The sequence below is a fragment of the Athene noctua genome, chromosome Z, assembly GCF_965140245.1.
Source record: "Athene noctua chromosome Z, bAthNoc1.hap1.1, whole genome shotgun sequence".
Lineage (NCBI taxonomy): Eukaryota > Metazoa > Chordata > Aves > Strigiformes > Strigidae > Athene > Athene noctua.
The window spans coordinates 53551768-53567506 of NC_134077.1; the positions used below are offsets into that span (position 1 = coordinate 53551768).

Genomic DNA, 15739 nt, shown 5'->3' on the forward strand with positions numbered 1-15739 from the left:
ACCCTAGCACAAATTTTAGTATGTTGCTATTCTTAGTAAGATTCACTTCATTCTGATGATCTGTTCTGCCTTTCCAGCAGCTGAGCTGGAGACAGTATTTCTTCTTTTACCTCTTCGGTGTGGGTAGACAGGCTGTACAAATGGTAGATCCAGTCACTTTATTTTTTTAATTTTATTTTTAAGATTGAATACCTCAAAGTTATGCAAATGTCATAGAATGAAGTTGAAGAACTTGCATGTAAGATCACATGTGAGCTGAATATCTGTTTTTTCTACTGAGATCCTTCACATACATACTTCTGTCTAACCACACAGCAGTCTCTTAAGTCAGCTGTTCCCTGCCCTGATTTCTTCAGACTTGGCAAACTTAATTGTCATAGAATATTAAAAGAGGAAGAGAGTTTGGTATTATACCCATGCTGTCTCGCCACTGTTTCAAAAATAAAGCATTTGAACAGCCCGGTCAGTAACTGTATGCCACTTCAACAGTAACTCTACTTTGAGACAGTTATTCAAATGTATTGCAGAGTCTGGCAATCCATATGTATTTAATAAAAAAATGAAGATGATTGCCACATGACATCCTGTTGTGGTGCCACTTTGATAATTTCTCTATCAATTCAGTTTTCTTTTGTGAGTCTGAAAGCTCAGCTCTGACCTTTCAGACATTCGCAGAGTAAGCTCTGCCTTCCTGACTGCACTGGGAGCAGTAGGTCCTCACCACCTCTAAAACAGTCTATACTAGGTGTGTTTCGACCCCAGGCTGCACTAGCTGTGTTTAAAGACAGAGAGGGGAATAATTTTTGGTGATTTTGTTTCTTGTTGTAAACTTGTGGTTTTTGTGCTGGATGCTCAATGCTAAAAATATACCAACTATCAGCACTGACCTTCATTCTGTGGTGTCGAGCAATTGCTTTTCTCAGCATGGCATCTATCCTACAGCTGATGCTGACACTACTAGATGTTGGTAAAAGAGAATCAGCTAGCTTAAGATATAAGTAAGACTTTGGTCTTACTGTTTTCTTAGTATGACTGCTTCCTAATTCCCACTCTTCCCTTCCAGCTATCATGTGGGAAACCCATGCATTCCTGTGATTTGACTAAAGAAAGGAGAGGCAAGTGCTAAGGTAGAAGGTGCGTATAGAAACCATAAAGTATCAGTAGATGGGCTTACTTCTTCTTGCATAAAATGTACACCCTTGTGAGTGATTATTCATCTGACTTTTCATCTCTGTTAAGAAAGTTCAGCATTTATGTCATGTAGTTGCATTTTTTTTATATTCAAGCAAATAGGGACAATTTTTTGCCTCAACTAAAATTGGGAGCTTACTAAAAAGCCTTCTTGTGGTCAAAAGGAACAGAACATGATAATAAGCTTAGGGCATGAAAGGCCGTTTCAGCAGAAGCAGTGCTAATGACAACATCTTAACAGTAGTATTGCAGAATAATATTGCTGTATTACTGACAGGAACAAGAGAGAGTTCAAGATGAATGATGATGCCATGGCTGTAGGGAAGGGGTGTGTGAAAGGCAGAATGAGGGAGGAAGGGTCTTACATTTTACATTAGGGAACAAGAAAAAGGACTAGCATTTTTCAGATGTAAAATTGAGTAAATTGGAATGAAATTTTAATTGATTACACTTGGCAGTTAAATGGGTGTTTCAGGCACACCAAGAGGCATCTGGACAGGCTGTATCGATATGCTGAGGCCAACTGTATGAGGTTCAACAAGTGTGTGCTGGGTGTTGTCACTTGGGCCACAACAACCCCCAGCAGCGCTACAGGCTTGGGGAGGAGCGGCTGGAGAGCTGCCAGTCAGAGAGGGACCTGGGGGGGTTGATTGACAACCGGCTGAACAGGAGTCAGCAGTGTGCCCAGGGGGCCAAGAAGGCCAACGGCATCCTGGCTTGTGTCAGCAATAGCGTGGCCAGCAGGGACAGGGAAGGGATCTTACCCCTGGACTCGGCACTGGGGAGGCCGCCCCTCGATTCCTGTGTTCAGTTTTGGGCCCCTCACTACAAAAAGGACATTGAGGTGTTGGAGCATGTCCAAACAGCAACAAAGCTGGTGAAGGGTCTTGAGCAGAAGTGTTATGCAGAGTGGCTGAGGGAACTGGGGTGGTTTAGCCTGAAGAAAAGGCTGAGGGGAGACCTCATTGCTTTCTACAACAACCCGAAAGGAGGTTGTAGAGAGGTGGTGTTGGTCCCAGGTAACAAGCAATAGGACAAAAGGAAATGGCCTCAAGCTGCGCCAGGGGAGGTTTAGATTGGGTATTAGGAAATACTTCTTCACTGAAAGGGTTGTCAAACATTGCAACAGGCTGCCCAGGGAAATGGTTGAGTCATCATCCCTGGAGGTATTTAAAAGACGTGTAGTTGTGGCACTTAAGAACATGGTTTAGTGGTGTACTTGGCAGTGTTAGGTTAACAGTTGGACTTGATGATCTTAAAGGTCTTTTCCAACCTAAATGATTCTATGATTCTGAGAGATAGATGCTGAATGGAGCAAGAAGGCTGCTGACACACTGTAATTTTTAGTTTAGCTTTGTGGTTTTAAGTGCTGACTGTAAGGGGGTACAGTTGTAAAGCAGATAGCTATTACTACCAAATATAAAAGCAAGGGAAGAACAAAGTTAGATGATACTATGATGTAACAATGTAAGGTTAACATGAGGTTAAAAAACCCCCGCACACTTGTTTCTGTGTAGTAGATGATGGCCACTGTCCTTTCAGAATTAAAGATGAAGTGGTGCCAAGCACCAGCTTCTCAAACTAGCCTGTTTAGATCTAGCAACATCTAGTTAAGATGGCTGGTGCCAAAACAGACACCATTGGCTCATGAATAAAATGTCCCAGAAGAGAGTCCCACTGCTCCAAGCAAGCCCAGAGGAAAAGCCTGGAAGTAATCAGAGAAACAGCATTTTTCAGAGATGAGTGAAGTGAGCTACATTAACCAAGGGTTTCAGTGATGTCCAGCTGCTCAGACACGTGAGAGAGGACAGCAGAGTGGTCATCTCTACAAGGGGGGCAATAAGCAAAACCAGGCTTTTGCATGGTAATACTGTGGGCATTACTGCTGGGGTACTGTGCTAATACAAAGCGATGCTCAGCTGAAAATTGTTCCATTTTGTGATGTGTACATTATCATGAAAAAGCAAATCTTTACCCAACTGCAATTTCTGCATGCCTTTAAATAACAGTTATAACAAATGCCCATTCTTCTGGCAGTGATAAGCAGCATGAATCAGGCCTTGAATTTTGTGCAGAACATATGCATGCAGATTTACCCAGAGTAAATGGACAAATGCAGTTTATCTCCTAAGCACTGTGCAAATGTCTCAATTTCTTTATTCACCGGCGTACTTCATGGCACAAAATGTCACCCCGACAGCAAGGTAAATTTTTGAAATAATTTTTGCAATATGTTGCGCCCACAGAACATATCTATGTTAGTGTATACGTTCACTTCAGTATTTGTATGTACCTAAACTCAGTATACTTACGGTGAAATTCTAGATGAGTCATGCTTCTCTTTTTGGTTGCTTCCTTGTACTTTCTTGTAATTAATTTATTTTTGGACTACTAGTCTGGGCATCAAAGATGGGGGCCAAGATCAGAAATGCACTTACATGTCTGTTAAAATCTTTGCCCATTATAGAAGATATCAAACCAGACTCAAGAATACCAGGAATTGTAGCAGCAATATAGATACTTTACAGTTTTAAAAGATCACAAAATGTATTGATTTATTTTTAGATATTAAGAATTAGTGTCCTGGAACAAGGTTTGCAGTGAATTAGACTAAGGTTTTGTGCTCAGTATGTGGGTTTATGTCAAATGGTAGTCTTGCTATAGAAGTACCTTATTATGAGAATATATTGTACACATTACGAGAGTATGCTTTGGTCAGAGGAAAATACCATTAAGTTGCGGATGTAAAATTGGACTGTTCTTAGGTAATTCATATACAACTACTCCTGACTCTTAAATTATGAGTATGGAAAGACAAACCTATGAAGGTATGGAAATGTCTCCCTGTTCAAGAACAAAAGCTGAGACAGCAGTGCCATACAGCACAACAATCTGTAACATGCAACTCACTGCATTTGTGCACCAGCATTGCAGCATGTGCAGGACCCACCACTGCCTGCCACCACCTGCCTGTGGCATAGGGGGGCCTGGGAGTGACCCAGTCCTGAAAGGTGTGGGGTTTCCAGATATTTCTAGTCCATTTTCTGCATGGGAAGAATCAATCGGAAAGTTGTAAAGCCTTTGGCACATAATGGCACACTGTAACTTAGCTGCTTGTCCATTTTTACAAAGGTGTAATGGTCTCCTGCAGAGGAGCCTACACCTGCAAACTCTTAACAGAACAGCTAAAATTTTCTGTAATAAAAATACTAGTTCTCAAGAGTTTCATCAGCTGTGGAGATAAATTCTAGCTGCCATGTTCTACATGATACATTATCATGGCCTAGCTCCAGAGAACTTCTGTTTTGTTTTTGTAATATCTTTTTTCACAGTGCTTTTTATGTGTATAGGGTCCTTATGACTTGAATCCTACTTGTTTCCTCAAGCTGCCCGCTTTCTCAGACTGCATTTCTGGCTAGACCTGTTGTTTCCAGGCTAGACCTTTTTCCCTTCCCTCTTACATGTGAGGAATGGGCAATAGGGTACAGCTAATTCCCTCCTAAAGGAGAAAGCACAGAGGCAGCAGCAACTGCAAACACCTCCCAGCAAAGCTGAAGACAGAAGACAAAGCGGAGGAACAGCTGTCAGCAAAATAGTATGTGTTTGTAGCAGCAAATGTATGACCAGGAATGCATCTCCTCTGAGGGGGCAAGGGATTTGCCTAGATCACTGTCCCATTATGGTCTGCCTTTACTCTGAAGAAGTGACCCAGTAAGTGGCATAGGAAAACAGATGTTGGTCCTTGCTGAACCATACAGATACAGTTTTAGCTTAATCTGAGATTAATTTTTACCATTAAAAGTTATATCCAGGAAAGAATCAGTGAGATCCTAGCCAGGTGCTGGCCTAATAAAGTAAGTGGGAGACAATCCAGCCTTCTGCATTGGGCTTTCTAATGCTATCCAAAGTAAAATTTACCACTCTGGAAAGGACTGAACTAGGGATGGGAGAAAGCAAACAAGCTTTATTCAGAGGGGGCTGACTATGAAACAGAAGAAGAATGAAACCTAAGTGGGGCAAGGACACATCTATGTGAAGACCTGTACTTTCACAGCCACATACATTGATGTGTATGTTAGCCTTGAAGTCTTAGCTTTCACCTTGAAACAGAGATTTAATGTCGTATCATTTCTGCCACTTTCCCCAAATACCTGACTATACTTAAGAACAAACAATTTAAGAAATGGGCAGCTTCACTGGTTTTTTATGTGTTGATAATCAAGTCTGGATAGAGGTATCATTTGATAAAACATCACTTCCAGTAATGATTTTAATTATAGTAAGTTTGGAAAAGGATTTTTTTGTTGTTTGCTTTTATTTACTATAATTAGAATCTACAACTTCCTCCTCGCAGGAAATTAATATGGAAACACCCACCTTGGAAGAATCTTGAGTAAAATGAACAGTAACATTTTTTCCTGATGAGCATTCAGTAGGGCCTATTAAAATCTTAAATAATTAAATGATACTTTGTATGGTTCACTCCCAGAACTTTTTACATGATTCAGAAGGATTTTAAAGTAATGGTAGTGCTTATCATGTTAATGAAGCTACCATACAGTACATACAGGTCTCCTGTTCTCTCTTACTTCTCATAAATTACGGTGACCTTTAGCTTCCTTCTTAATCTGGAGCCTCACTCTATTTAGCAATGCTTGCAGTCGCAACACAAGGCCATACAAACCCAAATACAGGGCAAGGGCTGCCACCTCTGCTATTTTTTTAGGTTGTTTGATGTTGGTGGGTTTTTTCCATTCATTTTCTCAGTTGCTACAATGCACGATAGGTCACAGAGTTGCTGTCAGGAAAATCCATGTTCATGCTCACGTTAATACTGCTGAGACAGACTGGAACAGCTGTAGCAAGCAAAATAAACTACTGCTGTGCTCAATATTTTTTAAAATGAAAGAAAAGTAAATTGTTTTTAAAGAACAAAAATTTGGTGATATCTGCGAATGTGTGGAATGGCTTACCTGCCATGTAGTTTTAACAGTACTGGCTCTGAACAGGCTTACGACACATTTAATTTCTGGGTGTCTTGAGCAAGCGCCTTATCCAGGTCTGACTTCTTTCCCTCACACAATGAAAAAGGCAAAAAGCAAGCTGGTTTCCTTTGCTGACCTTTGCAGAAAACCCTGTGAAATGAACCTTAACTGTTTTATGCACAGGACCTCTTAACAAGTACACGTGTTAGTGTAACTATATTAGAAATCGCTGTGGTATCTCAGTGCATTCTTGGACAATTTCCTAATGCTTACTGCATTTAGAAGAAGTTGCTGTGTCACATAATTTGGGTATTGACACTGTGTGCCTGAAAGGGGGTAGAGCAGAAAATGTAGTGAGGTAAAGAGGAACTGTACTCTTTGGACTGAAGTCACTGCTGAGGCAGGCTCTTACTTCAGAATCTGAGCACAAGAACTTTAGAAAAAATAATTACCATGTTTAATTTTTCTTGGTAATATCCATTAACTAATAACTCTCAGTTGCTTCTCTCCTACTGAAAAAGCAGGAATGAGGTAATTCTTTTTGCTAAGTTTGTAAATTAACATTGAACCACTATGCACTGGAAAGACTACACATACTTGAAAAAAGTATTTATTTTTGCAAGAGTATTTGATGTAAAACAATAGCATACAAAGTAAATATGTTCACAGATTTTTGTGCTTTAAATTCTTACTCTCTAAAAGGAACAATTAAGATGTTGTCTGATCAGTGGAGTAATTCATATTCCTAAGAAAGAAGAGCTACACTTGACATGTCACTGTGCAAAAGGAGCAGCAGGAGGTATGGAAGACATTTTTAGAAAATGGAAGGTCTGATGTTTCTGGTAAAAGTTAAACTAAACAAGAATGAGAGAGAATGCTGATCTGTTTTTTTTCCTTAAATCCCATCCCAGGATGATTGGTCACTTTTCACAGATTATTTCCATTTCCAATTAACTTCCCCAGCCCCAATTTCATATTGGCTTTTTAATTTTTAATTTAATTTTTTAAGTTACAAACAAAATTTTAAGTACAGAGTAGTTTCACTGAATTTCAGAGATTACTAATGCTGGCCAAATTACTGGAGTGCATAAAATAGCTCAAATCAAGAGTCCTTGGCATCTGCAAACTGGAATGGTTATATCACCAAAGAGCAAAGATAAACCCCCAATCTCTTGTATTAAAGAACTACCTAAAGCCACAGTAACATACGTGTGTGTGTGTGTGTGTCTGTAGTTTGTTTTGTGCACGTGTGTTCTTGGTTACAGTGAGCCTCTGGAAGACATAAATACTGAGAGGTAAATGTTGTCAGCTGATTGTTTTAGCAGTCACATAATCCTTCCTTTGATGTCTTGGGTCAGTGAAATCCTAGTACCATCGGGGTTTAGTAGAAGATACATTAAAAGAGTTTCTCTGTGATCTTTCCTGCAATGGAAACAGCAGTAAAAGTTATTATTCTGTCACGGTAAAGGAGTATCTGTGCATTCTTGACTGTCCCATCTTTCCAAATGGGGTTATTTTTTAGGTTACCAATAGAGCATAACTGTGGTTACAGAGTTAACGATTTCTTGATTTCTAGAGCTACCACAACAAGATCTGGAGAAGATGGGGAAGATGCACAGTGCAAGCACATTCTCTGGGTTATTAGCAGGTTACTCTGAAAACAATGCTGGAAGTCTGTTACCAGAGCAACACTGTGCTACATATCTACATACCTTCCCATCTTAAAGCAACAGTTCTCTAAACAGCTTTTCCACCTTAGGCCATTTAATGTTTAACATCAGGACATCATAATATATACTAATTCATTTTTTGAGAGAAAACAGTAACAATATTTCTCAAAGGCTCTTAGAAAAGCAACACCTTTTTTTGCGCTAGGGCTCGACTCCTGTTCCTGCTGAACTGAGCCAGTGTGTAAAATGATAACTGATATCAGCTCAGTAGGCACTGGAGGACGGGTCCATTAACAGCCTGGAACAACAGCAGCAGCTCCAGTCGGGAACGACCATTTCCTGCAAATGATACACAGTGCTGAGCTACAACCGCAGAAAGATCAGCATCCATTAAAGAGAAAGACTATGAAACAAAGCTTTATAGACATTTCTGGTTTAAAGTAATTTATTTCCTCTGAACGTCAGAAGAGCATGGTAACCAAATTACTGTAGGTGATGCCTTACGTTTGCAGTCAGACTGAGAATTTAAGGAGTGCTGTTTATTCTCAATTAAAACCAAGAGTCTTTGGTCCTCCCCAAGTCACTTCTGCCTCTCAGCCTCAGTATACTGCATCTCATACGCATGGATTCATTGTAAATCTGTCCATTCAGCAGCAAGGTAACTCGGCCAGCAAATGCTTCCTGCCCTGCACAGGCTGACATTAAGCAAAGTTTCCTCTCCCCTTCTCTTCAGATGCAGAACTTAGCCACTGTGAACAAAGAGGGAAACAATCACTGTTCACCAATCAGCTAAGCTCTGCACCTCACCAGAGAGGTCTCCATCTCGGTATAGCTAATTATCAGATGAGGTTCTTCTGTGATGCGTCTGCTGCCTTCCTCTTTTTAATGCTTTAATGGACGGAGAGGACTCCACGCTGTGCACAGATTGGATAGTTATCGTGAGTTTCATTACTAGCAGCTGTGGTCATGGCTGCGTGGTAATCCCTGGCAATGTGATTTTAATCTTAAGTCACAAATCATCATGCCAGGAACCCAAACAGCCACAACATTAAAAAAACCCCTGTGTAGTCACACAAAGTGTTGCTCTCATAACAGTATCTTTAGATTTTATGTTATAGCTCACTGTGCACTCCTAGTCTGTCTGAAACATCAAAGAAACAATTCTAGACTATCACTAACACATACATACCATGTAATTTTTCTGTGCTAGATACTTATCACCAGAAGCTTGTAAAAACTCTGATTTTTATTTTATTATTGAAGGAACTATAGGAAGACAGTTCCTAGTACAGTACTACCAAAAGAAACTGCATCTTCATGTTTCTGGCCTTCAGACACCTGAAGGCATCTACCAGATTAAAAATTGTTGAAAGGAAATCATATTCCTGTGGGTCCTTGGTAACTGGGAGCACACAAGCAAGTCTCTTAGCCCTATGTGTTTTAGAAGATGACCCTCCTACCCCATAACTGATATCTTAGCACCCTACAGTCTGATCCACCTTTTCCAAAGTTTTCTTGGGAGGCACAGTTCTTGTCTATACAGAAGAACAAGATGGCTGTTCATAAACAAACTTGCTTTCATGGTATCTATCATCTGCTGTATTTCAAATAAAGTAAACACCACAAAGTCAGCTGGAACTGAATCAAGTACTGCTACATGTACAGGCTTGAACAGGAGAAAATGATGACTTCTGCTCGGTACCAATTAGAAAATGATGATTTTGCTAAATTAGATGCCTGAATTTTGATACCACAAATCAACTGTAAAGTTATGTGAACAACCAAGGCAGTCAGTCTGTCAGACAAGTTATATCATTAAGCAAAAATCTGAGGTACAGTGTACTGGAAGAGACATTCATACCAATAGTAATTGGCTATGTTTTAAATGTACACGTACAAACACTGTAAGGTTACCTCCAGCTACCCAAATAGACTGAAAAATTGAGACTATTTTTGCAAACTGCAAACAGGTTTTAGCCTGCAGCAATCTTTATTTCATTAATATTTTTTGCAATTCTGCTTTTTTTCTGGTGATTCCTCCCCATTAACTTCAGAAACAAGATAGATTATGTATGATATTAAGCACCTTCTTCATGTTAAGACTATTCTTAGTACTTCATAATAAGTCTTCAAAGGTCCCACTACACTTAACACAAAAACATTTAAATAATCAGCTTGTTCTCACATGATTCAGATTTGCTTCCAAGTGCAGAGTCTGGTACTACCACTGTGGGCTCAGATTCTTTTCAAAGACTGTGCTGCCTATCAAGTCAACATGAAGCTTTGTTAAACAGAAATGCTCCTCGCACAACTGCAGTTTCTGTAAGCGGAGTTAAGAATTCAGAGTGGGAAACAACTGCCGGTGGAGCCTTCTCTGGCCATTTGGACTTAAGTGTTGCCTCTTATACAGTCCATTATAAAGTACAACAAAGCCATACTTCCTACCCTCCAACTAGTGCCTACACATATCTAACTCACTGCTCCAGCAGCTGGACTACAAGAGTTACTTCTTGAGCTAAGCAGGCACAAGCTGTGTGGTATGCCAAAGTTTAATACACCTAATGAGCTCTGCATATTCTTTTGTATGAGGCAAAATCAGGGTGTTTAATTTAAAAAGAAAAATCACCTCTTCAGAATAACATCTCTGCCACCACTTTGGCTGAGGACACATCCATATGGTCTCGTGCTGTAGCAAAGCATTTATGTGCAAGTTCTTGTTGTTTTGCATCTTCGTTCACCATTAATTCACCATAGAGATACACACCCATTGCCTGCAAGAGAACGCAACACACAGCCATCCTATCACCAGTAATGACTAGTTAACTAGTTTTCATTCCATTGACCTCCTAGTACTCATTTAATGAAAAACAAAACAAAACAGACATTCCCAAACACACAAAATACCACACACTCTATCACACCTACCCTTTCCCCAACAGAGTAGTTTTCTCTGGATCTCTTTAGCCGAAGGATGGATGGTTGTATGTTGTATTGAGTGTGTAAGAACAGAAATTAATGAGGTGTATGTTATGTCGTGACAAGAAAATGCTTTCTCATTCAATTTTTCTTTTCACTACCTGAAATATTTCCAAATGCCCCCTAAGAAAACAGCTGCCTTTAATGGAATACATATTTTCCTTCCACCTGGAATGTTTACACACACAGAGAAATAGAGAGGACATCAGCCGAAACAGTCCACTCTAATATTCCTGTTTGGCGATTCTGTAACTGGACATCAACTGAAGGCAGCCAGATCTGTGTTTCAGACTCCTCTTTACATCTGAGATATGAACATGCACCAGTTTTGGTTTGCTCAGAAGGCAGGCTTTTCCTAACTACTCAGTCTGGACACAGCAGCTATCAGGAAAGGTAATGGGGCACCTGGGGGTGAGATTTAACAACAGGTAGCAAAGCACTGGCTACCTTAACAGGAAGCATATTGGGGACTATCATTTTTTTCTGATTATAACAATTTTTCACCTAATTACAGGAATTCAATAAGCATTAAACTGCACTTACCAAAATAGGATTATACCCATGACAAAATATTAGCATCTTAGCACACTGACTTTTACAGTTGTACTTAACGTCTGGACAGTTGCAGGAGAGGAAAAATTTGGATAGCATTGAAAAAACACAATTTTTAATACTATTCCTCACAATTTCTAGCATTGGCTGGTAAGTCTTAAAGCAAATTAGCTTCAGCAAGAAGGGGAATTTAACAAAGTCTGAAATTAAAGGAAAAATGAAATGAAAGATATTGAAGATTACGTTTTTAAAAGTTGCAAAAATTATTCCCCTGCACTGCAGAAAATGTTAGTCTTTATTTGGCATAATACCTGTTCCAAACATAATTCAATATGTATGGTTTTGTGAACTCAAGGATTTCCTGCCCCCCCCCCCCCCCCCCCCCCCCCATTTCTGCTGGTGGTTATCTCCATCGTTTCATAGGATTAAAATACACACAATATATATAACTCCTTATTTTAATAAATAATGTTGTTCATGGTTGGTTGGTTGGTTGGTTTTTAATAAAGACTTTGCCAGTAAGTCTGAGGCCTGTTTATTGGCTGAGATATGAATAGGAGGTATACTTCAGAGCTGGAAGAACTAACACGAGAGACTGCAATAATTTTATTGTGCTGTTTTGACAAAATGTATTTGCCTGACAGCAGAAAAACCTTATTGGCTGTAAATGTCTTTGTTCATTGTCAACATAAAAGGCAAAGACATTAATATCTGGCCTAGACTTTGACTTATCTCACAACATTTTCTATTTTTTGCCTACATTTTAAATATGTAAGTCATCCTATGCAGTGAATGTCTTGATTGTATGGAGTTTATAGTGAATAAAAATAAATAAAAGTGAAATTGAAAGAACAAGGCAGAGGTACAATTAGAATTTTGTTCATAATGGCCAAAATAAAAAAAACATAGTCAAGATACTGTGTATGGCCACCCTTTAAGATCTTCAAAATCTGGTGGCACTTCCCTAACCATAGAGAGGCCTGCATTTTCTGGATGTATATCCCTGCATTATGCTACTTTTGGATGTTGTCTTAAAAACTGAAATCACCACAGCACTGACTGCTTTGCACCTAGCTCACATCTACATGCATTAACATTCATAGCTAGACTTGCCTTTGTCATCCTCCAAAAGGAACCAATGCTGAGAATTATCTTCCTAGCATCATTCCTAACTCTGGCTTGCATAAAATGGAAGGAGAGGAGGGAATATATCCTATTTCATCACTTACCAGAAGATCAGCAAGCCTAGGTGGCTTCCTTAAACTACAATGTTTAAGGGGCAAAAGAGGCAAAAACTGAATACACATTCAAGTTTTTGAAAAAGTGCAGCAACAAAATGTATTAAAATATTTTAGTTTTACACTAAAGGTGTCAAAAAGTTGATTTTTTTTTTAAATGCTAATTAAATGTAACTGACCTGATCTTCTCTGAGAAATTTCTCAACATCTCCATACCCAGGCACATACTTTTGTTTAACAACAAGTTCACACCACCGATGACGAACCTTTGGGAAGAAAAAAAATATTAGGGGGAGGGGGGAATAAACTGCATTGTGTCTGTGGCAGTGTCGATAAACAATACATCTCTAACCAGTTTGGTTTTGTGGGTTTTGTGGGGTTTGGATTTTTTGGTGAGTTGCGGGGGTTTTTTCCCCAGCAGCCAGGCAGCCACCTCTCAACACTGGCTGGTAAACTGGGCTCTGTGCACCTGGGGCTTAGGCTTTGGAAACCCAGAACATTCAAAAGACAAACTCCTGGTTCCATGTTAGTAAACTAACCCAGATCTGGGCACAGATCTGCAGCATCTTCACCTCCACTGTTTCCAGTCTTGACTTCTTTTTCTTTAAGTTAGGCTAGAGGTTATTTCTTTTCTACTGTTAGAAGCAGGGAGAAGATTAGCACTGCAAATATCTGGAAGAGCCAGAAGATATAACTGATAATTTCCCCTGCATAAGTGTATAAACCAAGTGATAGAAAGCCTTAAATAAAATTCTGTACCAATATCACATCCATGCCAAAAAATGCCATGAAATAGGGACCCTTCAATTCAGTGTAACAGTTCTGCTACTGTATCTTTGCCAGCAATAGACTGTAAGCACCTTCAAAGCATTTAAACTCCATCTACACTTAAAAAGCTGGGCTGTTCTACCAAATGGACATTGACAAAACAAGTTAACAACATACTGTAATGAAAAGTATGGAAATTTTCAAGCAAATCACAACTGAAAAATATTTTTATTTAAGTAGTGTGAACATGTATCACACTTTTTTTCGTTTTGGTTGTGTTTTGGGTTTTTTTGTCTTTAAATTTCTGACTTGGCTTTTAACCCCTCCTGTGGCATAAGTGTCATCTTACTCTCCTGCAAGGCTTCCTCAGTTGTAGGCAGTTAGCACACTAACATTTTATATTCCATTAGTGGCTCAGCACTGATCCTAAAGTAAAACAGTTAAGTGAAATAAAATCTTCCCACCCTCCCAATCCTGTTTCAGTCTTTGTTCTTGCCATTTTTCAAAAGACAGGGCACCTAGTAACAACCAGTCTTCATAGTAAGAGTAAAATGTTAGCAGTTCTAGTGTTTTTCAAAACTGAGTCCAAACTGTGTCTGTATCAAGTAACTGAACACAAACCTTTTTCTGAATGATAGTTTTACTGACATTGAGAAAGGAAGGAAGCCAGAAAGGGACGGGGAAAATGTCACACTTATGTATATTGTTGCTTTTGGAAATAAGGTATTTGGAAATGCTTTCATTGTCGTCCTAGACCTTGATAACTGTGCAACTCAGGAAAAATTTCACAGATTTATGTAATTAGAATGTAATCCTATTAGCATAATAAACAACTGATAAATGCTCACAGGTCCTGGAAGAGTCCTTTTTAGGCACCTGATATCTCTTTCCAACTGACTTCTTACACAAAACAGTTTGAACACAGGTTATGAATGAAATAAAACGCTGAGGGATTTTGTGGCTGAGTGGAGTTTGCACTCACAGCATTGTAAGATACTGAAAAGTTACAGTGCAGTGCATGGAAGGGAATGAAAGCTGTCTCTTAAAGCTTTTTTTCTGACAAAATAATAGTTGTTAAGATTCCTGCAAATGGAAACAGAGCTAAATCTACAAAAGTAAACAGCCTTCCAAGATTCAACTCAATTTGCTGTAGATACATATTTGTAATACAGACCTTCAAAACCCTACCCAGCTACTGCTTCTCCCTGGAGACACTAAGCATTTCACCAGTAAATGTTCCCAGGCAATCCAGCCTTGTACAGGGAGTTTCTCATAGCACCAAGCAGCTCCATGCTTGGGCCAAACCTTCGAGGCTCAAAAATTAAGCATACACCTCGCCTGTAGGGTGAGTTAACCAAACAGAATGGAAACAAAGGTTGTGTAGCTTCATCTGATACACTTTATTCTACACCTTCTGTTTTATATTTAAAAAAAAAAATCCTTGTTTATTCTTATAGCATATATAAGAAATATAAGGGAAAGAAAGGGAATGTGGTCCTCTCCTGTGATCACTAGTCTTCTACATCTCATGGTCCAGCAATTACAGCACTTACCCAGAAGGTAAGCAACCAAGTCGAGTTTTTGCGTCTGCTCAAGATCTCAACTTGTGCCTTCAGTGAGACTATTTCAACAGCAGATTATAAAGTATTCTGGGATGGGGCTCTCTTCATACCTTCTGGTGAAGCTGTTTTTTACCCTGCAGTTATTAAAATATTTATTTATCCTGAAGGAGGAGGTCACAAGACTTTAGGGTCTAAATTTCTGAGTGCGTTCAGAAGAAACAGGGACCTGGCTCATGCCAGTGCACAAGCCAGCTTGTCCCCAACACTCCTTCCCTGGTACAACCGTAATAGCTGCATGGAGAGCAGAAGAGAGCTTCTCCCCGTGAAAGCATTCCTTCTTCTTCACATACTAATGTCCTGCATGTCTGCCTCACATTTGTAGCATGGCCTGATCATCTGAATCCCAATGGCTTTGGAAAACATGGAATAATCAAACTGTGCCTATTCCCTTAATTGTTTGTTCCTCCGTAGGGTTCCTGTTCTTGGCAACTGATCTCCTTTCAAATAGTTTAAAAGAAAAATATTCATTTGTTGAGCGAAATCTGGGACAGCACACACTTTTCTTTCTCTCTTTCACTTTTTTTCGCTTTCTTTCCCAGGGTGAATAGAAATCCTGGCACCTTTCCAGATCTGAAATGCTGGCACTTTGCTAGTTGAGGCAGAAGCTACATGTCTGTTATCAGATTACATGTTTGCCTCCTGTTTTCCAAAAAGGCCCGGATGCTCTCATGGCAGAGAAAATCTCATGGCAGAGAAAACTGCAGGATAACCCATCGCTGCTGAAGCGCCTGTGAAAG

The 15739-nt window shown here is 39.6% G+C and overlaps 1 protein-coding gene across 6 annotated transcripts in view; it reads right to left on the reverse strand.

The window, feature by feature from the left end:
• Positions 1-6770: 6770 nt before the first annotated feature.
• AOPEP (aminopeptidase O (putative)) overlaps positions 6771-15739 on the reverse strand; it is a 198357-nt gene continuing 189388 nt past the window's right edge. For 5 of the 6 annotated variants that reach the window (XM_074932976.1, XM_074932972.1, XM_074932974.1 and 2 more), the window contains 3 exons: positions 12792-12878; positions 10473-10617; positions 6771-7598 (listed from right to left, as the gene is read on the reverse strand). In XM_074932976.1, the coding sequence (XP_074789077.1) occupies positions 10477-10617; positions 12792-12878 (228 nt within the window). In that variant the 3' untranslated portion in view covers positions 6771-7598; positions 10473-10476. Of the gene's footprint in view, positions 7599-10472; positions 10618-12791; positions 12879-15739 lie in introns of those variants that run through there. The other variant, XR_012635630.1, reaches the window with a different exon arrangement.